At 54.8% G+C, this 27,467-nt stretch overlaps 1 protein-coding gene across 1 annotated transcript; it reads left to right on the top strand.

The window, feature by feature from the left end:
- Positions 1-27,144, top strand: RIPK4 (receptor interacting serine/threonine kinase 4). Its single transcript, XM_069581233.1, has 8 exons — positions 1-268; positions 9,969-10,260; positions 15,093-15,241; positions 17,087-17,136; positions 19,378-19,536; positions 20,305-20,408; positions 22,608-22,869; positions 24,584-27,144. Exons 1-8 carry the CDS (start codon positions 87-89, stop codon positions 25,741-25,743), a joined length of 2,358 nt encoding a protein of 785 aa, XP_069437334.1. The 5' UTR covers positions 1-86; the 3' UTR covers positions 25,744-27,144.
- Positions 27,145-27,467: the final 323 nt, after the last annotated feature.

The raw sequence follows: 27,467 nt of genomic DNA, 5'->3' as shown, positions 1-27,467 counted from the left end.
GATGGCGGACGTGATGTCAGCGGGCGGGGCGCGCACCTGGCACCTGGGCGGCCGCGGCGGCGCGGGGCGGCGGCTAGACGCACGCGATGGAGGGCGAGAGCCGGGGCCCGTGGGCCCTGGGGCTGCTGCGCACCTTCGACGCGGGCGAGTTCGCGGGCTGGGAGAAGGTCGGCTCGGGCGGCTTCGGGCAGGTGTACAAGGTGCGCCACGTCCACTGGAAGACGTGGCTCGCCATAAAGTGCTCGCCGAGTCTGCACGTCGACGACAGGTCAGCGGCCCGGGCGGGGGCGGCTGCGCTGGGCAGGCGGTGGGGAGCCTGGGTTCCGGGCGTTCCCGTTCTCTCCACCCGAATGGCCTCCGGAGCAGCCTCGGCAGGAAAACCCAGCGCCGGGAGAGGCCGTGAGCCCCTGGCTGGGTCGGCGCCGCTGGCCGGGTGGGAGGGACGCGAGAGGCGGCTTGGCGAGCTCCGGATCTATTTGCTCCCGCCGGGGTCCCGGGATGCGGCGCCTACGGGAGAACCTCGGGGAGCTGCGTTCGCCTAAGGAGCTGTTAAGTGCTTTGTATTGTTACCCGGCTTCCGGTGAGCCCCGGATTTTCAAGGTACCGGGCTCGCCTTGCTTTCGACCCTCGGTGGCCTGTCCTGTCCGTCCAGGTCCCACCCTGGCGCTGCGGTTTGCGCCCGGCTTAGAAAAATTGCCGTGTGGGGATCTGGGCTTTGTGAGTGAGTTAGACTCCGTTCGACTTACTTAGTAATTTACTTTGGAGCACAAATTGGTGTAAGACTGTAATTATTTCGGTCGGAAGCCCTGGACTTGGCTTGGCCAGGCTTCCTCGGCGCCCTAGCACTTGAGAGTCGCTGCCTGGCTTGGGCCTGGCGGTGGGTCCGGCAGGTGACCCGGGAGCCTTGTTACAACACTCGGTGCCTTCTGGTCGCACACTGTCTTTTAGGCTGATTTCATTTCCAGACAAGGCCTCTGGGGAGTGGCCTTGCACTTACCCACTTTGTGGCATGGCCACGGCGCCCTCCTAGACCCCGGTTTCCCCATCCAAAGCTGGGAGGATATCTGCTTGTCCCTCGGTAACAGGGGCGCTCAAATAAAGACAGTTGAAAAGGACCAGAGCTGCCCCAGTTAAATTCAGCTGGTGGATTATGGTCTGTGTGTAATTTTAGGGGAGAGGGAGGTGGGAGGAGAGTCTTGAGAAGCAGCTCTTTTTGGCTGGGTGTTGTTCACTCTTTATGGTTGCATTTTAATAATTTATAAGCTTTAATTGAGTGCATCTAAATTACTTAGCCTTTGGTGAAGTTTGCATTCAACTTGGAAGTTGTGTGGCATTTATGTTTCGTATGGAGCCATGCCACACAATGCTTGTTGCAAAGTTGGGGCTCTTTGCAACCCTATGGGCTATAGTCCACCAGACTCCTCTGTCCATGGAACTTCCCAGGTAAGAATACTGGAATGGGGTGTCATTTCCTACCCCAGGGGATCTTCCCCACTCAGGGCTCGAACCCAGTGTTTCTTGGGTCTCCTGCATTGACAGGCGGGTTCTTGGAGAGCTGTCGCTATAGCCAGCCCCAAACAGACACAGCCTAGAAAGGTGACTCCTTTGCTATCTCAGAGACCTGGTTTCTAATCCTCGGCTTATTGAGTGATGGGGCCTACAAACTCCAGCTCCTCTCCCCCTCCACTCATCACCCCCCCTCCCCAGTGGTGGCAATGCTCATTTCCAGGGTGGCCATATACGTCCCCTGGACTGAGGTACACAGAATCACAATGTGTGTTGCCACAGCCCATGGTCCTGGATAGGAGGAAGCCCTGGGCATCTTTTGCGTTTTCATCCTGGCCTAAGAGATTATACATAGAGCAGAGCTATTGGTGGCCTTTTGCTCTAAGCCTCAAATTTCAGTAGAGTGTTGACAAGTGTCATGCAAATATCAGCAGCTCAAAGGTGAGCTGCCTGAGAAGCTGTGCCTCGGATCCTGGGAGCTTCTCAGTCTGGGAGGGGCGCTGTGGTTATTTTGATGAAATCTGAATCACTTTGAAAGCCAGCCAATAGTTAGATCCTGAAAGGCAAGACTCTTGCCGCTGTGTAGATATTTTTACGCTTTCGGGGGCATTTATTTGTCTGCTGGAGTCTTCTGGCCGAGTTTTCTTCATCAGCGAAGGCTTTTAACATCACCTTATTGTGTTGGAAAAGCAGAGTAAACAAGCAGGTCCCCAGGCTGACTCATCAAGCCCTCCCTAGGATCTGTTATTTCCAGCGTCCAGGCCCTTGTTTCTTGGGTGGCCCATTTGGAGGTCTGGTTTCTCCATGTGAGGCAGGCCACTTAGGATCTTACATGGCCTGGTTGAAAAGTGTTTTGTCCTGTAACTGGAAGGCTTTCCTGCCCTGCCTGAAATAGGCAGGTGGAGGCATGTGCTGGGCAGCTGGGTCGAGGTCAGCATTGCCCAGCAGGAAGAATTCACCTCTTGTGCTTTGCCAGGCTGAGTGGAGCAGGCTGGCTTCTGCATTAGCAGTGGATTCCTCTGATTGAGAAGATGGTCAAACCCCTGCTCTTTGTAAAGAAAACTCTTCAGAGTTAATTATTGACGCTTTGGTTTGAGAGTCTCATTCGGAGTTCATGCCCCTTCCTCAGTGGCGCAGGGGGAGCAGGCTTGCATCCCTATCTTGGAATGGTGGAGTGTCCGGCCAGATTTCCACAGATTTCCACTGCTCCATGCTCTTTTGATGAGCTAGCTGCGCACCATCCTGACTCTTCTGCTTGCAAGATGTTTCCTGGAGTGGGGAGTTGATTTGACTGAGGTTCCTGGGTGCAGCCCCCAGCACCGTGCCCCTCCTGGCCAAGTCTTGTCTCACTTGTTTTTAGGCTGGTACTTCTCACCCCTGCCACGAGGGCCTGACCTTTTCCTTCCAAGGGCCTCTTCCACTGGTTACATTGGGACCCACTCATCAGCTGCTTCTCCCTCTAGGGAGGCTGGGGTCTCCTGGCCCCAGTCTTCATGCCACACCTTGGCCACAGTGGAGCCTGATCCCCAGCACCCAACGAGGGCTCCTCAGAGTAGCAGGCTGCCCCAGACCATGTGAGGAGGTACTTTTCTGGGAGAAAGTCAGAGGCTGCTTGGTCCCAGACACCCCTTGAAGTTTGCAGCAGGCAGAGGAACACCTGCCGCGTAGCTTCCAAGGGGGACCTGGGAGAAATGATGCCCCCTTCATCTGCATCTCCTCTCATGGGGACGTCTGGTAGGCTGGTAGCTTAGGGGAGACGTGTGTTCTCCCACCTGACCCTCATTAGGGGATCTTGAGGTTTTGGGCAGAGCTTAGTTGCGGGGGGCATTCCCATTTAGGTGGGAACTAGCCCTGCAGGCCCGTTCCTCTGGCCCCCACCCCTGGCTAAGAGGAAGCCCGGGATAGCTGAGCACCAGCAGCTGCTGGGTGATTGGCTGAGGCTCGTTGGGGCGAGCCTGAGCAAACCCCAGGTTTGTACATACAGAGCCGGCAATCCGACAAGCCCGGTTCTTGTCAGTTTTAAAAATAGCAGTGTGGGAACCCCTTGCAGGCTCCCTGGGAACGTAATTGGGTTGGTGCACAGAGAGGAGGCCCGGCCGGGAGGCTCAGGAATGATTAAACGGTGCTCCTCTGCCTCTTCCCATAGGTGCTTCCCAGCGCTCTCCCTCTGAGGAGCTCTTTGTTACCAGGTGCCTTCCCTGCACCTCCACCCTTCCTCCTCTGTCTGCAGTGTCCTGCGGCTCCTTTTTTAAAGGCCTGAGTCCCAGGACCCATTTTCTCCCCTCCTCCCCACAAGGTACTTGCCTCCAGATATGGCTGGATGTCTTTGGAATTTCTGCCGGAGACTGAAGGAGAACCCCACAGCTTCTCCTAAAAAGGTCCTTTGGAAATAATCAGTTTGGGACTTCCCTGGTGGTCCAGTGGCCAAGACTCCTTCCTATGCAGGGATGCAGGGAACTGAGATCCCACTAGCTGAAAGGCAGCTCAGCTCAGGCTGCAACAAAAGATCCCGCATGCCTCAACTAAGACCCGACACTGTCAAATGAATATCAAAAGAAAGAAAGAAATGATCAGTCTGGTGAGATTTCTCATCTCTCCCCACCCCACGTCTTCTCTGGGGTGGGGGAAATGGGTTTCAGCCAGAAGAAAGATTGTACTGACCTAAATGCTGCTGAGTAAGTGACTTTAACAAATTGGACCCTGGCTTGGTGTTCCCTCTTGGAGCAAGAGGGGTGGGGCGGGGGTGCTTTCCCCCATTCCTGCTGGGGAACAGCAACCCTTCCCCAGATGGGAGAAAGGAGATGTGATTGAAATGATTACAGAAGAGAAACATGACGCCAGCCCTACTGAATTATGCCTAATTGTAGACACGCTTTTAGCACGTCACCATTTTGGGGTTTAATGAAGACTGATGTCGGTGTTCTTTGAAAGGAATGATGCTAAAGCTGAAACTCCAGTACTTTGGCCACCTCTTGCGAAGAGTTGACTCATTGGAAAAGACTTTGATGCTGGGAGGGATTGAGGGCAGGAGGAGAAGGGGACGACAGAGGATGAGATGGCTGGATGGCATCCCCGACTCGATGGACGTGAGTTTGAGTGAACTCCGGGAGTTGGTGTTGGACAGGGAGGCCTGGCGTGCTGTGATTCATGGGGTCGCAAAGAGCTGGACACGACTGAGTGACTGAACTGAACTGATGTCAGTGGACTCTGGTGGCTGGAGCTTCACCCCTGACAGGGTGGAATGGGATTTGATGGTGAGGAGTCTGGGCACCTGTAGGCCCCTGGCCCGGTCCTGCACCTGGGCTCTGGGACGGGTTTGACAGTCTCTCCTGGTCTTTAAATAATAGCAGCCGTCACAATATCCAATCTCCATCCTTTGTGTGCTGTCAACATAAACTGGAAACACTGCTTCGAGGAAAAGTGCATTTAAATTGATGAAAACACACTGGTGGTTTCATTCTGTGTAAGAAGCACTTTTCTGTCTTTTCCAGCAGCTCCCAGCCCAGCCCTAACTTATTGAACTGCGGATACTGGCAGGTGTGGGGTGGGTATGGGGGGGTCCTGGCATGGTACCAGAGGCCCGGGAAAGAAAGACCTAGAGGATAAATGGGATGAACACCTTTTGTGTAGACCTTCCTGAACCTGAACAATGAGGGTGGTTAGGGGGCTCGGCCAGCCCGCCCCCAGGTCCATGTGAGGGGCTCTTTCCGGGTTCCCTTGATTCCCCTGCTGTGTGGTCCTGGAACCCTCTTCCCCTCCCTGGTGGGTGCAGCCAGGGTAGGGTCCTCGCTTTAAGGCATTTCTGATTGAGCTGTCAGGAAGAAGGTGATTTGTTCCTTGAAATGCAGACTTCATTTCCAAGATATCTCACCTTCCTCCTCCAACTGTCCTGGGATGTGTGGCCAGTGGTCACACTGACCTGTGTCAGTCAAAAAGCCTGCCTGGTGTTGCTTCCCAAATGGGTACAGGCTGTCTCAGAACATTCCAGCCACAGTCAACTTTCTGGAGCAGACAGCTGCAGGGCTGCCTGCCGCCCCCCGCACCCCCCCCCGCTCCCCCCCTCCCCCACCAACCCCGCTTAAACAAAGTCAGGTTAATGGGGTCTCAGTTTGGCAGGAAGGGCCCGGGGCAGGGGAATGAGCCGGGGACCTGCTGACCTCGGCTGGTCTGGCCTGCGCGAGTGATCTGCTGCCAGCGGCTCCCCTGAGCCTCACGAACTCCGCCATCAGAAGTCACCTGGGTCTTATGTATTCAGCCCTTTGGGCAAAAGGAAGCAAACACTTTTGCTGAGAGGCACAGAGCCGCTCTTCTCAAGACCTTCAGCCTCAGTGTAATTGACAGCCTCCTTGGCTGTTGTCAGGCTGGCAGAGGGGTGGGGCTGGGGCTGGCTCTCAGAATGTCCTCTGAGTGACTGGCCTGTAAACTCTGGAGCCAGCAGTGCCGGGAAGCCTGTGGGCCTGGGGGGCACTCCCGGTGGAAGTGTGTCTCTGTCCATCCCGTGGCCAAACATATACGTCAGGACCACATGAGCACTGTGTGCTGGACTCGTGCGGGTGGGGAGCAGCGGCACACCAGTCACTTTAAAAGAATATGAAGGAAGGTGGGAGGACCAGACAAGTCACAAAACCGATTCTTTAGTAGGGAACAGGAGCGGCCCCAGTCCTGATCCCCACCACTGGGTAGTGAGTGTCCGAGGAGGGTGCTTGAACTGGTTAGTGTAGGTGACGTGAGGTCTCCCCGGAGGAGGAGGAAGGGGATGGGCCCAAGGTGCCATTTCTGATCCTTAAGTGACTTGTGTTGTTCAGTCGCTAAGTCGTGTCCAACTCTTTGTGACCCCATGGACTGCAGCACATCAGGCTTCCCTGTCCTTTACTACCTTTATTTTAAATGATGCTTGATCCAGCCCTTTTTCGGTATAGATGTCCCTCGAGATTGGGTACAGGGCTGGGGTCTGCCTGCAGGCCATCCTGGAGCCCAACGAGCAGCGTGGCTGCAGGGAGGGGCTGGCTGGGGCCAGGCATCTGAACCCAAGCTTCAGCCCAGCCGGGTGGGCCCCCACAGGGGCTCTTGTGGGCATCCTGCTGTCTGCCCTTTCATTGGCTCTTTAACCAGAGTGCTAAGGAAGCGCATCAAACTAAGGCGAGTTAGCTCAGTTTTGTTTTGTAGTTGTGTCTTTATTTACTCCTGATGCCTGTCACACTTTTGTTTGAGGCCAGTGGGGTTCTCTTGCTCCTCAGAGAACCTGTTTAGAACTAACCCACCCCAGCCCCTCCGACCTCCCACCTCCTGCTGCTTCCCTGAATGGGGAGCTGCCTAGTGATTCCCAGTAGCATTCTAGGGCCATCCTTGTTCCCTCCCTCTTCACATCTAGTCTGTCACCAAACCTTAATGATTCTCATTCAGAAATGAGCCCCATGTCGACCAGCCTGCTCCCCCTCTACTTCTGGCAGCCAGGGCCCCGGCGACCTCCCTGAGTGGGTCACCCACCCTGAGTGTGTGTAGCCCCTCTGCTCCCGTGGTTCCTAGCCTGGGACCCCCTGCAGAAGTGGGGGTGTGACCTCCTCATAAGCCCTTACTGCTGCCTGCCCTCTGCCCACCCAAGTTAGGGACCCGCTTTATTAAACCTCCCCAGGTCTCTGTTCTTTCCCTTCAAAGACCTCGGATTTTTCAACGACACCTCTTTTTTGGGGGTAATTTTCCATCTTCTCCTCTAGAAGGTAAATATTCTGAAGGCAGGGAAGGGTCTTCTTGTCATCAGTTCTAACATGTAGAGGATGTACAGTAAATAAATGTCAGTAAATGAATTTTGATTGGATACAGATTAAAATTAAAGCAAATGCTGGGAGTACTGAAGTGGGTGATTCCAGGCTGTAGTGGTTTATTTTAAATTTGGCTAAAAATTTAGTTCTGTTGCAGGGGTTGTCAAGCTTAAACCTTGGCTTTGGGGGCTGGATAAGTCTTGGCCTTGGGGGGTGTCCTGTGCAATGCAAGGTAGGGGGGTGGGCGGTGCTCCTGGCTTCTCCCCACTGGATGCCAGCAGCCCCCAGCTGTGATAACCCACATGTCTCCAGGCAGTGCCCAGCATCCCCAGAGGCAAAGTTGCCCCTGGGTGAGAACCACTGGTCTACACCCAGAGATCCTCTCCCTGAGACGCCCACCTTGGTGAGTGTTCATGGGGCGGGGGGCTCCGCTCCCAAATGCAGGGGCTGGACAGGTAGGCAGAGGTGCTGAGATGCTGTCCAGCCGAGCCCACTGAGGGCAGAGCCAGAGCTGGTGTCAGCATGTCACGGCTCCTCCTTGCTGGTGGCCCCACCCTGGGAAGTGCTTTCGTGCCTGTGAGGGGAGCCTGGGAGTGAACTGTGGTCACAGAGGGGAGGCTGCTCAGTGAGAAACAGACTCGTTTTTCTTTGTGGTTTCTGATTCTGCAGCAGGCTGAGAAGCGGAACCAGGGACAGGCGGGGTGGGCAAGTGCACCCAGACTCCGGAAGAGCCCCTGTGGTGGGAACCAGCCATCCTGGGTCTGGGTGAGGTGGCTGGTGTGGCAGTCTGCCTTCGGGGGGAGGGGGGTGTCCCTGCGGCCTCTTGCACTGCTTCTGCTTCAGTTCCCAGCCCTCCTTGGGCTGTGTGCTTCTGAACTGTCCCTTAAGGAGCTTCGGAGAAGACAGGTTCCTGGCACCCACCTGGAGGCCATTCCCCAGGAGCAGGGCTGAGGAATGCATTTCAGCCAGCCCTCAGGTCCTTTCTGCAGTGGCCAGACGCTGTCCTTTTGGGCCTCAGCCTCGTCTCCTGAATGCACCCTGAGACTTTGACCCGTCACACCAACCCTGACCGAGGCCCTGGGTGCTGGGCTGTAAGGCCATGGGCTGCACCAGGAAGTGACTGTTACAGGAGAGAGCGAATGTTTCAGGCTCTGCAGCCCACAGAGTCTGGCCACGCATCTCTGCCTTGAGTGTGGAGGCTGCCCTGCCCCTGGGGACGTGAATGGATGGGCAAGACTCCCAGCCCGTCAGAGTTCCTTTACAAAATAGGAACTGGCCGTGGACAGCAGTTCGGCAGTTTCTCAAAAGGTTAGACGTGGAAATACCAAATGACCGGGCAACTCTCCTTCTCAGAGTATATGCAAGAGATAGAAGCGGGGACTTGAACCACCTGTGTGTATAATTGTACAGCATTAGTCCCAGTAACTGAAAGGTGCAGACCAGCCGAGCGCCCATCGGCAGATGAACAGATACACACAGCATGTCGGTTCCTACAGTGGAATGTTACTCAGCTCTGAGAAGAGTGACCTTCCGGTGTGTGCTCCAGCATGCGTGGACTGGGAAAGCATGATGAGTGAAATAAGCAAGTTACTAAAGGACAAGTATTATGTGATCCACTTATGTGAAGTCCATAGAGGTCCCGGAAAGTGGAAAAGAGGTTGGGGGCTGCGAGGAGGGTTCCGGTTGGGGTGGGCACAGAGGTGTTTGTTGGGATGATGACAGAGTTTGGGTGGAGAGAGTAGTGTTGACTGTACAACCTCGTGAATGGATATTGATGCCTGTGAACTGCACACTTGTGAATGGTCACAGTGATAAATAGTGTGTTACGTGTAGTTTACTTAGAGTGGCTTTAAAGAGAAGGAGGCTTTTGGACAGTGGTCTCTGCAGACCCTGCTCGAGACCAGTGCTCTCTCTGTGGATTTCAGTGTGGGGTTACGGTCAGGAATGATGAGGCCGGCTGGAGTGATGGGCTTCAAAAAGAAGGGGGCTGAGCTCTTTGGGTGGACAGTTCATTACGTTTTAACCTGAACGTCCCTTCTGTCATTCCAAGAGAAGGGTTTGTCAGCATCGGCCACTGCCTCTGAAGCCCAGAGCCTCACTGGCTCAGTGCTGCCTGAGAGTTTTCAGATCATAATCAGTCTCTGTTTTCACCTCTGATAACCCCAAAACATGTAGCTGTGTTTGAATGACCATGGAACTGAAGGCCTCGGAGGGACCAGAAAGTCCCCTACACACGAACCTTTAAGTTGCCGACTTTCAACGATGTGAATGTGCCCTTGTGTGCCAGCTGTTGTGCTGTGCACTGTAGCTTTCAAGGTCCTGTACTGTAAGGTTAAAAGATGTTTTCTTTCTTATTTGTGTTTGTTCTTTAATGTATTATTTCTGAAAAGTATTTATAAACCTATGACAGGATAGTACTATATAGCCGATTGTGTTAGTTGGGTACCTAGGCTCACTTTGTTGGACTTACGAACACGCTCTCGAAAGGAACTCTATCGTAAGTAGGAGTCTCACTGTATTTGACACTAAAGTGAGCCCTGTGTGTATGTGTGCACACACATCCATGCATTTGTACATATGTGTACGTGCATTTTAGCAATTTAGTCAGCCATATGGAGCTGATTGTCTCCTGGCTGCGGTGCCCGTGTTTGTGGCCAGGCGACTGCTGCCTGCCATGTTCCTCATGTCTTTGAACTTTTCCAGGGAGCGCATGGAACTTCTGGAAGAAGCCAAAAAGATGGAGATGGCCAAGTTCCGTTACATCCTGCCCGTGTATGGCATCTGCCGGGAGCCTGTGGGCCTGGTCATGGAGTACATGGAGACTGGCTCCCTGGAGAAGCTGCTGGCCTCCGAGCCACTGCCCTGGGACCTGCGCTTCCGCATCATCCATGAGACGGCCGTGGGCATGAACTTCCTGCACTGCATGGCCCCGCCGCTCCTGCACCTGGACCTCAAGCCCGCCAACATCCTGCTGGACGCCCACTACCATGTCAAGGTGGGGGTGCGTGGGCAGGGCTCGTGCTCTGGGGGTGTGGTAGGGGAGGCTGGACCTCAGGCCCACCAACATCCTGCTGGATGCCCACTACACATCAACGTGGGGGTGCCCAGGGAGGGCTGGGTGCTCTGGGGGTGGGGTGGGGAAGGTGGTGGAACCTCAGGGCCAGCAAGAAGGCAGAAGAGGAGGTGGTTCTCCTGCAGGAAAGAGCTCGAAGCAGAGGCTCTCTCAGCATCAGGATCCCCACTGTTGTTGTATGTGGCTGGTCCGAATGCCCCTGATGGTGTAGCTGGAAAATGGGCTCTTAGGAACACAGGTCACCCTGCCCCACATTTTGGATCAGGACTCTAGGAGTCCGGGCTTATTGGCCATCTGACAAAATCAGGTTAGAAAGTGGACCGCGATTGGCCGACTCTGTGTGAGGCCCGTTGGGGCTGTGTTTCCCCTTGGTGGTTCCTGGGGTGATGGGAGTCTCGGGGTGTCATAGAGAGAAGCCCTGGAGGGACTCCTGTTGTCTTCACCCAAGGCCTGTTAGTTCTGATCTATTTTTTGGTAAGTTTATAAAGCAGAAAAGCATGAGGTATAATAAGACTAAAAACCAGGGGCCACCTGCTGGGATTGGCCACTGTTAGTGTGGTCAGGGTTGCATTTCTTTGGATGTCTCTGTCCATGGAGGGCATGAGGTGATCTGGGTCCTAGGGCTCACCCAGCCGCCACGGTCTCCCCATGCCTCAGGAAGGCAAGTTGGCAGGAAGACCCGCACGCCATGGCCTGGGTCCCCTCTGGCTCCTCGGCATCCTCGCTCACCCTTGGAAGGGAGGCTGGAACCCCGCACGCCGCGCCCACCACCCGCATCCTGACTCTGCAACAGGCACAGAGCTCTGGCCAAGTCCACCTGTGGCCTGTGGGGAAATCGGTTTTCACATCAGATGTTTAGTTACAATGTGTCCTTAAGGAGGTGTCGCTCAATGATCAGATTTTAGTAGAAATTGGAAGTACGCTCCTGCTAAAGTGAAGCAGGGAATTGAGAAAACAGATATCAGGTGGGTGGTTCCTGATCCGCCCAGCCCTCGCACCCCTGCAGTCTTGCTTCCTTCTGGTTGGGGTGCTGGCTTCACGTGTGGACCCTCTGCCCCTCATGAACATTACAGGGTTGTGACTGGGAGCCTGGGGTCGGTGGGCACCCAGTCAGTGTGAGACCTTGGATCTCAAACTTGTATATGCCCAAGAACGGGGAGGTGAGGACAGGTCCCTGCTGTGTGCAGAGGACCCCACCTGCAGGAGCTGTCGCATCTCCCAGGGGAAGTAACCACGTGGACAGTAGCTCCTGCCAAGCTGGGGCTCAGAGGGTTGAGTCAAGGGCCCGTGTTGTCCCACTGTACATGGTTGAGCAGAGGTTAGAACCAGATTCGGGGGCCCTGGAGCCCTTGGACCCTTACCCAACCCGCTGCCACACATGGGATGCTCACAGACATAATGGGTGGCAGGCATTGTCACGTAGGGGTGGAGTGGGTAGTGCTGGTAGGTGTCCAGGCAGCCCCCGGGGTGCAGTGTGAGGAGACACTGTAACTCCAGCGCAGAGTGGGGGTGTTCCTGGATGGGGCTGGTCTCCAGAGAGTACCAGTCAGGATTGGGGGCCACATAGAACAGCTCAGGGTGGGGGTGTCGCTGGGTGGGACTAGTCTCCAGAGGGGACCAGTCAGGATTGGCGGGCATACACGGAACAGCCTTTTGGTGGAGGGAATCATCGAAAATTCTGGGTTTTAGGGGCAGGGGAAACAGACATAGTCGGGTTAGGGTACAGGGTGTAGGAAGGTTGCTGAGACATCGCTGGAATAAAATGCGCCTTTCTTAGGGAGTCCCCAGTGGGCACAGCCCGGCCTTCAGAGCTGTCTTTTCAGCATCATGGACCACAGTGGGCCTGGTGGGGCTTGTATTTCAGCCCATTCCCTCCCCATGGTGCAGGTTGCTCTGCTGATAGCCGCGTTTCGGGCGGGAGGCCATGCCCTGTAGGACCACGGTGACCTTCCTCCCAGCACTCTCCTCAGCAGCACAGCCCTCCCGTGCTCTGCCCTTGGTGGGTGGGGTAATAGCCCTGTTGTTGGGGGGTCCCTGCGCCTTGCCCGTGGGAGTTGGAATGGCCAGGACACAGTCCCTCTGTTCTGTCCATACCGGATGTTGACCCATGCAGGGATGGTCCCGATGATGCTGGGAGCACAGTAGGACCAAACACTCACCCAGCAGGGTGGAGAATGCCACTCGCCGGCACCTGGGGCTGGTGTCCCTGTGGTCTGTTTCTGTGTCGGCTCTGAGGCTCCTCGGTTTGAGCACTTTCTCCCTCCGCTTTCTTCTTCCTGCACTTGGCAGCCCCTGGCTTGGCAGGCCTGGTGCTTTGTGACAGTTTTAGGAAGTGGTTGGACATTCCACAAAGGACCATGTGGCTTGTCATGGAGGACCTGCGATAGCTGGGAACAGGTGGGGAGGGGATGCTGCCACTTTGAGGACGCGGCCAGGGCACCACCCGACTTCCCCGGAGAGGTCAGGAACGGACTTCTCCGTGACTCCCTTCTCAAGCAGGGAGGCAGCCACCACGCATAGCCCCAGACCAGCAGAAAATCTATTTATGGTCTGGGCTTCTTCCATCCTCAGGAATGGCTCAGCGGGAGCTTGGTCTGAGGTTCTAAGTCATCTGCTGGATTTCTGGACAGCTCTTGGTTGATGGTTATTTGCAGTGATATAGCTGGAATCTGCAGTCTTGAAATAAGATGATAAATTGTCACTCCACCCCCTTCCCTTGATCCCTCCAGACTACATTTATGTCCATAGATAGGAGGATTGGAACTGAAAATTTCACAGCAACCACTGTGTTTTGGAATGAGTATTCAAGGCGCTTAATATTAAATGAATACTTGATATTAAGTATACGAAGTGTCACTACTAAAATATTAATTTTAGTATAAGCCGTAAACCCATTTCAATTTCATAATGAAATAACTCGATTTAAAACCTCAGGCTATGCTTGAGGCCCAGGTTGCTCAGCCCAGACTGTGTTCAGAGGGACAGCCACATTGTAGTCCACAATGGCCTTCTCCCCAAGGTGGCGCAGCCCTGCCCCTGGCCTCGGTTACTCTCTGTTAGTCTCATCCAGCTGGGCCTAGCAGGGAAGGGCTGTGTCTCAGGGCCTGTGTGGACACTGGCTCTAGGCAGTACCAAGGTGGACACTAAGTGTGAATTCATTTGTGAATTGTAGACACTCGCTTTTCACCGGGATTGCCACACTGTCCCTCTCTCCAGGAACCTGGGGATGGACAGGGAGATGAGAAAGATCAGGTGGAGAAGTTTGGCGGGCTGGGGGGTCAGTGGGCATCAGAGGATTCTCATTCCTGAGTTTGATTTTGACGCCAGGGCTTTCGCATAGAACTGTGGTTCTTGTCTTTTCACCACGTATATCGTGAAGCAGCTGGCTGTGCCTGAAAACAGCAGAAATGAAAAGAAAGGGCAGCCAGTAGGCTTCTTAGAGTCTGGTCCTGACACTTTCCACTTGTCCAGCTGTTACCTTGTGTTGCTCCCTCCTCCCAAGCTGCGGGGGGTTGGGTGATGGGTCTGGCGCTTTGCTCTCCGGAGTGGAAAGTGTCTTGGAGGCCAGAGAACAGACAGCTGCTGGAAGCCCAGAAATGGCCAGACTGGCCTCCTTCGCATGGACCCACACCCACCCTGGCACAGCCTGGCCACAGAAATAGGGGGCCAGGTCCAGTCTTGCAGGCTTTCTTCCCATCACCCTCCCCACCCCCTGCAGATGTGAGGACCGGGTCCCCAGTCATGAACTTCCCTTGCTCAGCAGTGATGACACCAGGCTCCTGGCTCACCTTGTGGGCAGGTGAGCCCAGGACTAAAGGTCTGACTCAGCCGCATTTCCGATCACTCCAGAGGTGTGTTTGAGGAGGAGCCCAGAATTAATTAGAAGGCTTAGAAAATCCATGAGCCTCAGAGAAGAATTTATTAAGGGGCCATTTTCCACCTGCCGGCAAGTGTGGCTTAACTGCAAAGGGCGTTTAATACCACCAAGGGCTCTGATTGACAGCTGGGGTGGGGGGCGGGAGGGGGGTGGGTTCCTGCAGTGACTTCCCCCTTGTGGCTTCCCCAGACCTTCAGGGTGGGCACCTTTGTCCCAGGAGCCGAGGAGGCAGAGGGGTGTGAGAGCCACCTAGGAACAGGTGGCCTTGGACTGGTGGGCTTTGCGGTATACAAGCCAGGTGCAGGACGCTGGGATGCTGTGTGTTTGCAGCCGGCAAGTGTCTGTCCCCAGAACGTTCTGCGTGGAGGACAGATTGGCTGTGTGTGTTCTGCTCGCTTTAAAGGGCTTCTGAAGACATATTTCCCTTTAAAGGACGTGCCGCCACTCGCCCGCTTCCCCAGCTGTGAGATTGCATAACTGCTTTGCCCCAACACCTGAAAACAGAGGGCCGCTTCCTCCCTTTGTGTGACGGGGCAGACACAACGCCCCACAGACAAGCTGTAATTCTTCAGTTTCCTCTCCCAGTGAATTCCTTCCTGATAGTGTAATCTTTTCCCTGCCTGTCAAGCTCTTAATGTCTTCAGGCTTGGCTCTTCCCTGGCTGGCTGGGCTTTCCCGCCTGCTTGGGGAGCGCAGCCGACGTGAGAGCTGTGATCCTGATTGGTGAAGGGGCCTGCACAGCCAGGCTGGGGGGCCGCACCCCCCCAACACTGCTGAGGGACATGATGATAAACATCATCAAGCGGCAGCTGGGCCGCCTTGCTCGGCACGCTGCCAGCCAAGCCTGACCAGCTCCCTCCTCGCCGCTCTGTTCCAGATTTCCGACTTCGGGCTGGCCAAGTGCAACGGGCTGTCCCACTCGCATGACCTCAGCATGGACGGCCTGTTCGGTACCATCGCCTACCTCCCTCCGGAGCGCATCCGGGAGAAGAGCCGGCTCTTCGACACCAAGCATGATGTGTACAGGTGGGCGACAGGTGTACAGCCCCGGCTGGCCCTGCACCTCCATTCCTTGGGTTCGGACGAGGCTTTCCCAAGGGCTCCTGGGTGCCGTCAGATAAGAGGCTCAGTCCAGATGAGAGGGCGTTTAGTCGGTGGGCACAAGCCACCACAGAACTTTCTTTTTTTCTTCTCTCTTTCGTTGCTGCACTGTGCAGCATGTGGGGGTCTTAGTTCCCTGACCAGGGATCGAACCCGTGCCCCCTGCATGGGGAGCTCAGAGTCTTAACCAGGGACCGTTAGGGAAGTCCCAACCCCAGAACTTTCTTACAAGAGGAACTTCTCTGCTGTGGGTGATGCCGCTCAGGATGGAGGTCGTGAATGGCTGGTGTCAGTCAGGGCTGGTTACGTAACAGATGGGCAGCTCCCGCCTGGTGAGAGCTTCAGTGTTTGTAGGAAAGGTGGGCTTTCTCACTTGTCTGTTGAGAGCACCTGCTTTCAGTGGTCTGTGCGGCTGTCTGCATGTGAATTCAGGCTCCCAAATCCAGTCCCTCTGGCTCAGAACTTACCCTTCCTAGCATCACTTACCTGTGACAGGAACATGGACACCTGGAGGCTGTTCACAAGCCAGCATCGGGGATTTCTGAGCCAAAGAACAATCAGGAATCACGTGGTAGCACTGTTTCCCTAATTGTCATGGTCTTAATCCCTCAGACTTCTCGAAGAAGAAAAGCAGGCGGGCGGGTGCGAGCGGCACTTAAGCCCCGTCATTGTGGTTCTTGTCCACACGGATGACTGTCACCCCGAGCCCTGCCTTTGTGTCATCGCCGCTGCCTGGAGTCCCAGCCAACTGGTTTGACCACAGCCACCCTGTCTGTGCTCTGCTGGGCTTCTCCATGTCCATCTGTAGTCAGCAGTACAGGGGGCACTGGGCCCGGCTTGTAGGGTTTAGGGAGAATAAGATTTTCTCTTTATTCAGAGTTCAGAGTTTCAGTTTTTGAACTGGCAGATTTCAGTTAATTTTCACTGAGGACTTTTGGGTCTCTATAAAGAGGTGCTGTTATCCCTGTGCAGCTGATAGCCCAAGTTTGGACTTTTTTTTTTTTTTTTTTAATTTACCAGATTGAGCTCTTTGGGGGGTATATCCAGAGCAATTACATAGATAGATTGTGTGTGTGTGTGTATATTATATATATAGATAAATATGTGTGCATATATAAAAATATGTGTGTACGCACGCACACATTTATGTATGTATATTTATATGGTTGGACAAAATGTTCGTTCACGTATTCCGTAAGATGTTACAGAAAAACCCAAATGAACTTTTTGGCCAACCCAATTTGTATATGTATTACCACACAAGTATATATAGCTTCTCATCACCACAAAGGGCTGTGGAAAGTTCAGCTGGCTGCCTGCTCACCTTTTCCGTGCACTTGGATGACATCAGTGGGCAGGTTACTCAAGTCACCGAGAGCTGTAGTCAGCATCTTGTGGACGTGTCTGCAAGAACACAGCGCAAATGAAGCAGTCACAGTGTTCTTCTCACAAGCTGATGGTCCAGGGACAGGGTGGCTCCCTCTCAGGGACCCCTTCCTACTGTTTGGACCAGCAGTTCAGTTGATGGAGTTTTGTCTGTTGTTTGACATCTGAGCTTCCAGCATGCCTTGTCCCGCAATAAGGGTATTTCCCCATTTAAGACATTCATGAAAAATACCTCCATGTCCTCTCTCTCTCCCCTTCCCTGTCTCTTGAAGACCCTGGTTGACGGGGTGGTTTTCCTGAGCTTGTTGCAGTGTCAAGGGAGGGGGTTCTGGCTTTGTTTGAGAATTCTGACTTGCAGGCACTGATGTGCTCGTCTCGTTGCAGCTTTGCCATCGTGATCTGGGGTGTGCTCACGCAGAAGAAGCCGTTTGCAGGTGAGTGGACGTGTTGGGGGTGGTGCAGCCGTCTCTCCTGGCACCGTGAAGGGCGCACTTTGTGGTCCTTTCTGTGTAAGGAGGGCCTGCCAATTGCAGAGGGGCTGCCCTGGCTCGTGGAGCTGGTGGGCTGTCCAGGCAGGTGGGGTGGTGAGGCTGCTCTGTCCAGCCCAGCAGGTCAGCACAGAGACCTATGGCCCACCTCATTGCGGGCTTTCATATATGCCAAAAAGGTGATCTCTCCATGCAGTTCACATACAGGGAAAGGCACAGATCTGATGGGGTCCAGTCAGTGGATCTTGTTAGGTACCAGCTCATTATTTTATGTTGTGTGACGTAATATACATAGCATACATTGCAATTTTTAAGAAGTAATTCTTATTAGCATTTAGTTGCTAAAATTCCCATTTTTAATCACTTAAGCTATACACTGTGGTGTTAAGCTCACAGTGTCATACGATCGTCACCACCTGGACCCCCTGGCGGTTAGGCAAGTCATTCCCAACCCCCCACCCCCAACCCCTGATCACCACTCATCTGTTTTCTGTTTCTATGGGTTTGTCTGTTATATGTATTTCCAGCTAGTTTTATTTATTTTTTTAATTTTGTAATTTTTGGTTGTAAAACACATGTCTAACAGAAATGACTATTGGAACTGTGCTGAAGTGTATGGTGTAGTCGTGTGAAGGATGTTCTTCTTGTGGGGCAGCCAGTCTCCAGAATCACTGTGCAGATGCTGTCGCAGAGGGGTGCCCCCTGGTCAGAGTCCCTGGGTCAGCCCGCCCAGCCTGAGAGCTGGGGGTTTCCTCCTTCCCCGCACCCTACCCACAAGGCACCCACCATGTGGATTTCTGGCCTTGAGATTTCAGTACCTTGACTTGGTTTATTGGAAAAGTCAAGTACTTTTTCTCTTTATTTTGGAAACCTTTCCTCTTCCTCTCCAAGCCTATCTGGGCTACTTCATCTTTTCTGGTTGGTTTGACCAAAAAGTTCTAAAAATGCAGATCAGAGTCAGCGTGCAGCCCTAGGTCTGCTGGTTGAGAAGCAGAGTAGGATCCTTGTAGGGTTTTGTCCGTAGTTGTTACCATGTCTCCATGATACTGCCTCATCTGCAGAGGTCCAGGGTCTGGGTTCTTTACAGTGTGGCCGTGTGCCTGTCTGACCGCAGCCGTCTGCTGGACACGGCCCCTGGGGTCAGACACACGATGGGAAGGAACATGGGAGCTGAGGTGCCCCTGCTTTATCGATTGGTCGATGGGCTACCCAGGGTGTGCAGAGGCAGCTTATGAACCTGTTCCGTCTGTGTTTGGCAGCAGAAACCCTTCCACGATGACTAACGTTTTATCCAGAGGACCTGCTGGGTTTTGGAAGTCTGAGTTATTGTGGAGATAACATGTAGATACCTGAGCTCGCTATTGCATAAGATTTAACGGGAAAGTGGAACAAAACATCAGAGCAGACTCCTGGCAGCCATCAGTGACTTTGGGCCAGTTTTCCACCCCTGTGGCTCGGCATCTCGGGAGTCCCCTGGTGTGGGCGTGGTGGGAACCAGAAGCTTGCACTCCTGCTTGGTCGCTGGTGTGGTTTTAGGCTGATTGAGGAAATCTGGGCCCTGAGGGTCACCTTGGGCCCCTCATTCTGTGACCAGGATGATGATGGTGAGGGGTCCATGCCTGCTTCTGAAGGGGGTTAGGAAGGAGGCCAGGTGGGGCCCCACATTACGAACTGCAGGAGAAGGGTCCCCGTTTACACAGCCCATGTGTGAAGGGACTGAGAGCCATGTACCATCACTGGGGCTGGCTCATCGCCAGGCACCTGCGCTTTGGGGTAGGAATTCAGAAAGACTTTTTCGTCATTGCGGGGAGCTATGGGCCACTTGGGGGCTGGTTAGTGTGACTCCACAGTTCATCAGTTTTCCTCTGTTTGGGCCCCTTTGGAATCTGCCCCATTAGATATTTTTCTCCTTTGAACTTGATTTTTCTTTGAGTTCGCTGCACAGAAAGATCTCTGTGATACAAGAGAGTAGATCACAGGTGGTTTCCAACATCTGGAGAATAGAGGACAGGTGTGTCCGGCAAGGTTAAGGATTTCAGAAACCTTTGTGCTTTAAAGAGGAAATAATACCGTGTCTCCCAGGCAGGCGCCCAAACTTTCCCACGGTCGTCGTTGCTCCTCCTGAGGATAAGAAATCCAACCTCAGCCCCTAGGAGCTGCCCTGACTTGTGCGCCTTCCCTTTGCAGATGAGAAAAACATCCTGCACATCATGGTGAAAGTGGTGAAGGGCCACAGGCCGGAGCTGCCGCCTGTCTGCAGACCCCGGCCGCGTGCCTGCGGGAGCCTCCTTCGCCTCATGCAGCGCTGCTGGCATGGGGACCCCCGGGAGCGGCCCAGCTTCCAAGGTGAGCACCTGCCCTGGGCTCCGGGAGCCCTGCTGCCTGACACTCATGCTGTTGTCCTAGGGGACGGATTTGATGGCCAGGAGGGGGACAGGCAGCAGCCGGGACGAAGAGGCTGTCCACAGACAGGAGTGCCAGAGTGAGCTCGCCTCCTGCAGGCTGTGCCCGCCCAGGGCCAGGGAGGGGCGGCTGGAGCCACTTGGTCATCTCCAGCTGTCTACCCCCGGCTGTGGCCTGCTGTCCCGAGGAGCCTGGTATTCCGGGTGCAGATACAGTAGTGCATCTTTTGGGGACCACGTGACCGCTGGCCTGTGGCCTTTGCATTTCTCGTGGGGCCTCATCCCCAGGGAATAGCTGTGTCCTTTGGTTAGGAAAGTGATCCTGATGCCTTTGGAACTGATCATGATATTTCAAACATACAAGGAAAATGAGTATGAACAAGGTAGGGGCTTTCTAGCCTGGTACTGGCAGCTCAGGCCGTCAGGGTACGAGCTCTGGCTGGGCTGGCTAGCGGGGCTCCCTGGACGAAGGCTTCTTGGGGAAACAGTGACACGGTGGCTCCTTTTAGAGCCTGGCCAGACGCCACATGTGGTTGCTGATGGGGGTGCCAGCGGTCCTCCGTGAGCTCAGCCAGGGGCCAGCAGCGTGAACAGTGCTGACCGGTCAGACTGAACCCCGCAGGCGCTGGTCCCCTCCAAGGCCACAGGCTTAAGTAGCTCATTTGCTAATTCACTGTCTGAGTGACACACCCGTTTGTGTTTTCCTCCAAAGAAATCACTTCTGAAACGGAAGACCTGTGTGAAAAACCTGATGAGGAGGTGAGGGAGACGACTCAAGACCCGGATGTGAGAGAACCGCCTGAGGCCGAGGCCGAGGTAATGGGGGCCCTCCCGGGGCCTGGTTTCTGCCACATCAGCTTCAGGGATTGAGTCTCTGCTTCTTGCAGACGCCCTGCCAGCCTGGACCACCTGCCCGGTTCTGAGGCTTGGGCCGGCCGCAGAATTCCATCTCAGGGCAGGGGTAGGCCCGTGGTGTGCTGGCCCCAGGTTGATTTCCTGCCTGATGGTATCCCATCCCCACCTGCTGTCTGTGCTTAGGGAAGGGCAATGTGGGCCCATGGCTGGCATTAAGTAGCCGCCGCCTGGATACTGTGTGTGTGTGTGTTTTCTGACTGCACTGCACAGCACATAGGATTTTAGTTCCTTGACCAGTGACAGAACCCACATCCCCTGTATTGAAAGGGCACAGTCTTAACTATTGGACCGCCAGGGAAGGCTGGGCCAGATGCTCTTTGAACCAGGGTAGCTGCTTGAAGCCCCTGCTGGGCCACACTGGGGAGAGAGGTTTGGGCTCCAGGGGTCTGGGTGTCTTTCTGCACATTGAGGTTGGGGATTGGCGCCTTTCTCAGTTCAGTTCAGTTCAGTTCAGTCGCTTAGTCGTGTCCGACTCTTTGCAACCCCATGAATCGCAGCACGCCAGGCCTCCCTGTCCATCACCATCTCCCGGAGTTCACTCAGACTTATGTCCATCGAGTCCGTGATGCCATCCAGCCATCTCATCCTCAGTCGTCCCCTTCTCCTCCTGCCCCCAATCCCTCCCAGCATCAGAGTCTTTTCCAATGAGTCAACTCTTTGCATGAGATGGCCAAAGTACTGGAGTTTCAGCTTCAGCATCATTCCCTCCAAACAAATCCCAGGGTTGATCTTCAAAATGGACTGGTTGGATCTCCTTGGAGTCCAAGGGACTCTCAAGAGTCTTCTCCAACATCACAGTTCAAAAGCATCAATTCTTCGGCGCTCAGCCTTCTTCACAATCCAACTCTCACATCCATACATGACCACTGGAAAAACCACAGCCTTGACTAGACGGACCTTAGTCGGCAAAGTAATGTCCCTGCTTTTGAATATGCTATCTAGGTTGGTCATACTGCCCATAAATGTTTTTCCTCTATGAGTGCCACACGGGCTATGTAAGATATGATAAGAAATTCTAACTATGCTAACTAAATAAATACCTTTAAGGCAGTAGGACTTGTAAAGTGGAGGCTGATAAACTGATTTTATAAGGTGTTATCTGGTGTTATCATCCCTGGCTGGGGTGTAAGGCCGGCAGATAAGTAACCGTTTATGGTGTGTCTGCTGTCTGGGCACAAAGGCCGTGTGTGTCAGGTCAGGGGGCCAAGCGACGGTGGAGGGGACCTGGCCCCCGATAAGAAAAAGCGCCCCAGCACATGGGCGTGACTCGGCACACCAGGCCACCGGGTCAGAGGATTTAGGGAAGGGCTGTGAATCCCTCGCAGGCTCTGATCCCTCAGGACCTGCCTTTCTCCCCGCTGTCAGGACAGAGCCTGCGAAGGGCCTGTTAGCACGGGTTGAGCTGGAACGCCGTGACCTCCCCAGGGCTGGGCCCCGCACCTCACCTGTGCACCCGCAGCCCCCAAGCCAGCCTTGCATGGCCCCAAGGAAGGTTCAGGGTGTTAGGACCCTACCCAAAGCCATCTCCTTCCTCCGTTTCCTATCGGCGCTGACCTGTCCTGGGTGGACCTGGCCAGCACGCAGGCTTCACCTCCTGCAGCTTATTCACCTTCTGTCTGGATGGCGGTGCACTGGGGCTCAGCATGGTGACGGACATCTGTTCCCACCATCTTGTCTTACGATGTCCTCCTGCAGGAGTCTTTGGGCACTGTGCAGTCGCGGTGCATGCTGCATGCTAAGTTGCTTCAGTTGTGTCCAACTCTTTGTGACCCCGTGGACTGTAGCCTGCCAGGCTCCTGTGTCTGTGAGATGCTCTAGGTAAGAATACTGGAGTGGGTTGCCATTTCCTTCTCCAGGGAATCTGACCCGGGGGTTGAATCCACGTCTCCTACGTCTTCTGCATTAGCAGGCGTGTTCTTTACCACAAAGAGTTGGATTCGACTGAGTGACTAACACTTTCACTTTCTTTAGCACCAGCACCATCTGGGAACAGGAGTTAAATTCTCTGTGTGGCTCAACGGGGGACCCACGTGTTCCCCTGATCCTGCCCCATCCGGTCATGGATGGAGCCTCATCTCTTCTGTCTTCTTGTCTCCACAGGCCCCTGTGCCCACCCCGCTGAAGCGTGCCTCTGCCCCCACCTTCGACAACGATTACAGCCTCTCCGAGCTGCTGTCCCAGCTGGACTCGGGCATCTCCCAGACCCTTGAGGGCCCGGAAGAGCTCAGCCGCAGCTCCTCCGAGTCCAAACTTCCGTCGGCAAGCAGCGGCAAGAGGCTCTCGGGGGTGTCCTCTGTGGATTCTGCTTTCTCCTCGAGAGGGTCACTGTCCTTGTCTTTCGAGCGGGAGCCTTCAACGAGTGGTGAGCAGGGGCCCCCACACCGGGGAAATAATGGGTTTAATTGGGCGGGGGGTCAGGCACGGTGTGAGCAACAGAAAAGGATCTGGCGTCTTGTTTCATGGCCCGGCTGTAGTTCTTCTGTGTTTTCTGCAGCCCTTTGCTTATTGGATTTGGGTGTCAGTGCACAGTGGAGGGGCACACGGGCTGAGCAGGTGTCACTTAGGTGTAAGGGGAGTGGGTCCTGCCCCTGGCTGTGGGGAGGGTCTCGCCTGTGCCAACACCGGGTGCAGGGACTGACCTCAGGTGTGTAGGTTGAAGAAGCTGGATTGTACCAGGTAGTCCTGTGAATGGATGGACCCCCTCTTCCTGGAGAGCTCTCTCTCTTTTGTAATGTCAGCCCTGCACCCCCTTTCTCAGGCAACGCTGGGTACACACCCCATTCTTTCCTATTTGTGGGCTCCCGTTTCCTGGGCCTGTGTGTGTTGATGGGTGCACTGTCGCTGGCGGTCATAACTGCCTGGTCCTGACTATACACTTTGAGTTTTCTCTCTGGAAGGCACTTTTCCCTGCTGCGGCCCTGTCCCAGTTGCTGGCCCTCGGGACTGGGGGCCCTCCTGTGAGGGCCTCACTGCATCTCCTGTGAGGACAACATGTGAGGTTTCCTTTCCATGAGGAAAAAACGGATGTTCATGCGTAGGGCTGCAGCACAGGGGTGGCCAGAGGGTTGTGGGGTGGGTGCAGACCTCAGGAGGAAGGGGAGCTTGCTCTTCCTGGGGAATCGGGAATTTCTCCTGGAATGAGCTCCTTGCCTAAATGCCTTGGCCCTCCTGGGTTTTTAGAGTGGTGTGTTTGGAATTAAAGAGAGCATTTTGAGTAAGGAGACACCTTGCAAAGATGCAGAGGTAGGGAAGGCCTGGCTGCATTGGAGGTGAGCAGTCAGCACTGAGGTTGGAAAGAAAGAAGCACCTGTTTCCCATGGAGGTCATTAGAACTCTCTCTTCTCAGGGTCTGATACCTTCAGGTGACGTGTTCATGCTTAGATCAGTCACTGGTCCATCTCATGAGCCTGTGCTGAAACACCAAGTCCCAACTGCATTTACTCTGTTTTTTTGGTACACCCGGCACCCCCTCCTCCTGTGCAAGGCCCCTTGAGCATGTTTCCCTTGAAGGTGTCTCGTTTCATGCACATCAGAACCCCAGACAGCATAATGCGGTTTTTCTGTAAATCAAACATTTACATGTTTACATTGTAACAGTCCTTCTAAAGTGGGAGTCTCAGTCCTTGGAGGACTTTTCTAGAAAGCGTCCTAGGTGGCGGTACCGGGACAAGAGGCACTGTTTGGAGGTTGGGCTGCAGGCAGCTGCTTGGCCCTGGAGGGGTGCCCCGGGGTGGGAGCTGCCAGCTCTCCGGTGGCTTGGGGGCTCCTGCCTGCTCTGTTCACCGCCCTCTCCCCCTTGTTAGCAGTCACTGCCACTGCTGAGCACCAGCAAGGGCCTGAATTTTATATCCTTTATTTAATTACAACTTTATCGGTTAGCTGGAAAGATTTCCATTTTGCAATTTGACAAAAGAGCACCTTGGGGATATTCATTGACCTGCCTGAGGTCTCCCCACTAGATCTTAAACTGCATGGACAAACACTTAAGTGATTTCAGGTAAACAGTAGCTACGTTCAAACACCAGCCAGACCTCGGGAGCTGCCCCGTCTGACCCCTGCATCTGCTCTCCCCGCAGACCTTGGCACCACCGACATCCAGAAGAAAAAGCTGGTGGATGCCATCGTGAGTGGGGACACCAGCAGGCTGATGAAGATCCTGCAGCCCCAGGATGTGGACCTGGTCCTGGATGGGGGTGCCAGCCTGCTGCACCTGGCCGTGGAGGCCGGGCAGGAGGACTGTGTCAAGTGGCTGCTGCTCAACAATGCCAACCCCAACCTCACCAACAGGAGGGGCTCCACGCCGCTGCACGTGGCCGTGGAGAAGCGGGTGCGGGGCATCGTGGAGCTCCTGCTGGCCCGGAAGATCAGTGTCAACGCCGCGGATGAGGACCAGTGGACGGCCCTGCACTTCGCGGCCCAGAACGGGGATGAGGGCAGCACGCGGCTGCTGCTGGAGAAGAACGCCTCCGTGCACGAGGCAGACTGCGAGGGCCGGACGCCCATGCATGTGGCCTGCCAGCATGGCCAGGAGGGCGTCGTGCGGATCCTGCTGCGCCGCGGCGTGGATGCAGGCCTGCCGGGGAAGGACGCCTGGGTGCCGCTGCACTACGCCGCCTGGCAGGGCCACCTGCCCATCGTCAAGCTGCTGGCCAAGCAGCCAGGGGTGAGTGTGGACGCCCAGACGCTGGACGGAAGGACACCCCTGCACCTGGCTGCCCAGCGCGGGCACTACCGCGTGGCCCGCGTCCTCATTGACCTACACTCCGATGTCAATGTGTGCAACCTGCTGGCGCAGACACCGCTGCATGTGGCCGCAGAGACGGGCCACACAAGCACAGCCAGGCTGCTCCTCCACCGGGGCGCCCACAAAGAGGCAGTGACTGCAGAGGGCTGCACTGCTCTGCACCTGGCCGCCCGCAATGGGCACCTGGCAACCGTCAAGCTGCTGGTGGAGGAGCGGGCCAACATGCTGGCCCGGGGCCCCCGCAACCAGACGGCGCTGCACCTGGCCGCTGCCGGCGGGCACTCAGAGGTGGTGGAGGAGCTGGTCAGCGCCGACGTGCTCGACCTGTCTGATGAGCAGGGCCTCAGCGCGCTGCACCTGGCTGCCCGGGGCCGACATGCCAAAACGGTGGAGACTCTGCTCAGACACGGAGCCCACGTCAACCTACAGAGCCTCAAGTTCCAGGGCGGCCCCAGTCCTGCTGCCACGCTCCTCCGGCGGAGCAAGACCTAGCCTGCTGACCCAGGAGACAGGGCCCAGCAGGGTTCCTGTCCCAGCGTAGTGCTCTGCTCGTCCCGTCCGTGGCCTGCGGGACACTGACCGAGCTTAGGCGTTACCCGCCCTCCCGATGAGGTTGATCAGAGTGTGCTTGGCCACTGATAGTGGGCACCCCGTGTCGGAGGGATGGTGGGCCGGAGGCATTTGGTTGTGTCCCTCACTCCTGATATTGGTCCCTCGGTGACAGAACCGTGAGCCCACCTGTCCTGAGCGGCTGCCCGGAGTGCACGGGAACACAGGTGTGGGAGGAGCTGAATCTTTTGTTTCCATTTGCAGCAGTGAAGAAGCTTGCTCCACAAAGTTTGAGTGGGATTCTTATTTTATAGAATATCATTAATGGATGAAGAGTGTCAGCTATCGCTTGAAATCTGTTAAAAGCACTCACTTCGGGGACCACCCTGGTGGTCCAGTGGCTAAGACTCCATTCTCACGATTCAAGGGGCCTGCGTTCGAGCCCTGGTCAGGGAAGTGGATCCCGCACGCCACAACTGAAGATCTGCATGCACAGCTAAGACATTGCGCAGCCAAGTGGACAATGAAAATTTAAATAAAAAGTAGGTAATCTAGTTTGTGGGCAACGAGCATAAACTGATAAGTTGGGTTTTTAAAACAAAAGCAGTCGTCTTACCGGCCCTTTTACACCCAAGCTTGATTGTCCGTCACTCTGTCCTTGTGGGCGGCCACACATGGATGCCAACCGTGCTACCTGCCTTTGTTCATTTCATGTTGTATAAAATATTTGAACTCTAAAGTCAGCTGTCCAAAAGTCAAGAAAAATGAACTGACAGCCTCAGTTCTGGATTCAGAACAGTGTTACCGAGTTCAGTGACCCACCTTTCATGTCATTTTCTCTCCGGTTCTTGTTTTTGGAGAGACGGTGGTTTGTGATGAGTGATGCTGTGTTGGGGTCTCCCAGGGGGCTCCTGACTTGCTTTACAAACAGCTACACTGTGCAGGGGCCTCAGCTTTCAGGGTGTGACCCCCGAGATGACTCCAGGAGACAGTCTCATGGTCTTGGCTATAAAAGCACTGTTCTTTCATTTTCAAGTGGGTCTCACACCTCCCGCTGATGCTGTTGTGAGAGTCAGCTTGCTGAAGGACCCCAGCCTGTATGTACACATGCGCCTTGGCCTGGTGTATGAAGCAGAGATTGATATTAATGTACTGTGTATGTTAATGTGAATCTGTGGGCAGGTTACTTCTTTTCTATAACAGGAAATATCCCAACTGCTTAGAACTGGCTATGTTTTAATATGCCTTGTGCTTTACTACGTTGTATTACTGTTGGATGTAGAACGTGTGGAAGAAAGTCTGCTTGATGTCAATAAAGCTGAGTTCTCTTCCTACTTCTCGGAAGCCCATGAGACTACATCTTTTTATACATGAGCTCAGATAATCGGATTTCTACAGACCAGAGGTGGAGGCGGTCACACGTGGTGTGGAGACACCCTTTAGAAGGGCAGCTTGGAGTTGAGGTCAGAACCAGGGGTGGCTTGGCGGCAAACATTCCCTTGTTACCGACCAGGATAGCCAGGGCGGGGACCACCCAGCACACAGTATCCGCTGGCTGTGTCTGCTGCGTCTCAGCCCCAGCCCTGGAGATGTGGTCCGATGGGCTCAGGTGTCTCGTGACCTTGTTGTCACTGTGTCCTCCCTAGAGGCCTGCCTGCTGCCTCACT

This window comes from Ovis canadensis, chromosome 1 (assembly GCF_042477335.2).
Source record: "Ovis canadensis isolate MfBH-ARS-UI-01 breed Bighorn chromosome 1, ARS-UI_OviCan_v2, whole genome shotgun sequence".
Lineage (NCBI taxonomy): Eukaryota > Metazoa > Chordata > Mammalia > Artiodactyla > Bovidae > Ovis > Ovis canadensis.
This window is presented reverse-complemented; position numbering and strand designations above follow the sequence as displayed.

What these genes read in the sequence shown, in the direction of transcription:
- RIPK4 (XM_069581233.1), top strand. Translation starts at nt 87, where the DNA reads ATGGAGGGCGAGAGCCGGGGCCCGTGGGCCCTGGGGCTGCTGCGCACC. An exon ending in ACGCCCACTACCATGTCAAG is followed by an intron (nt 10,261 to 15,092) that starts GTGGGGGTGCGT and finishes GCTCTGTTCCAG; the next exon opens with ATTTCCGACTTCGGGCTGGC. An exon ending in GGAGCGGCCCAGCTTCCAAG is followed by an intron (nt 19,537 to 20,304) that starts GTGAGCACCTGC and finishes TTTCCTCCAAAG; the next exon opens with AAATCACTTCTGAAACGGAA.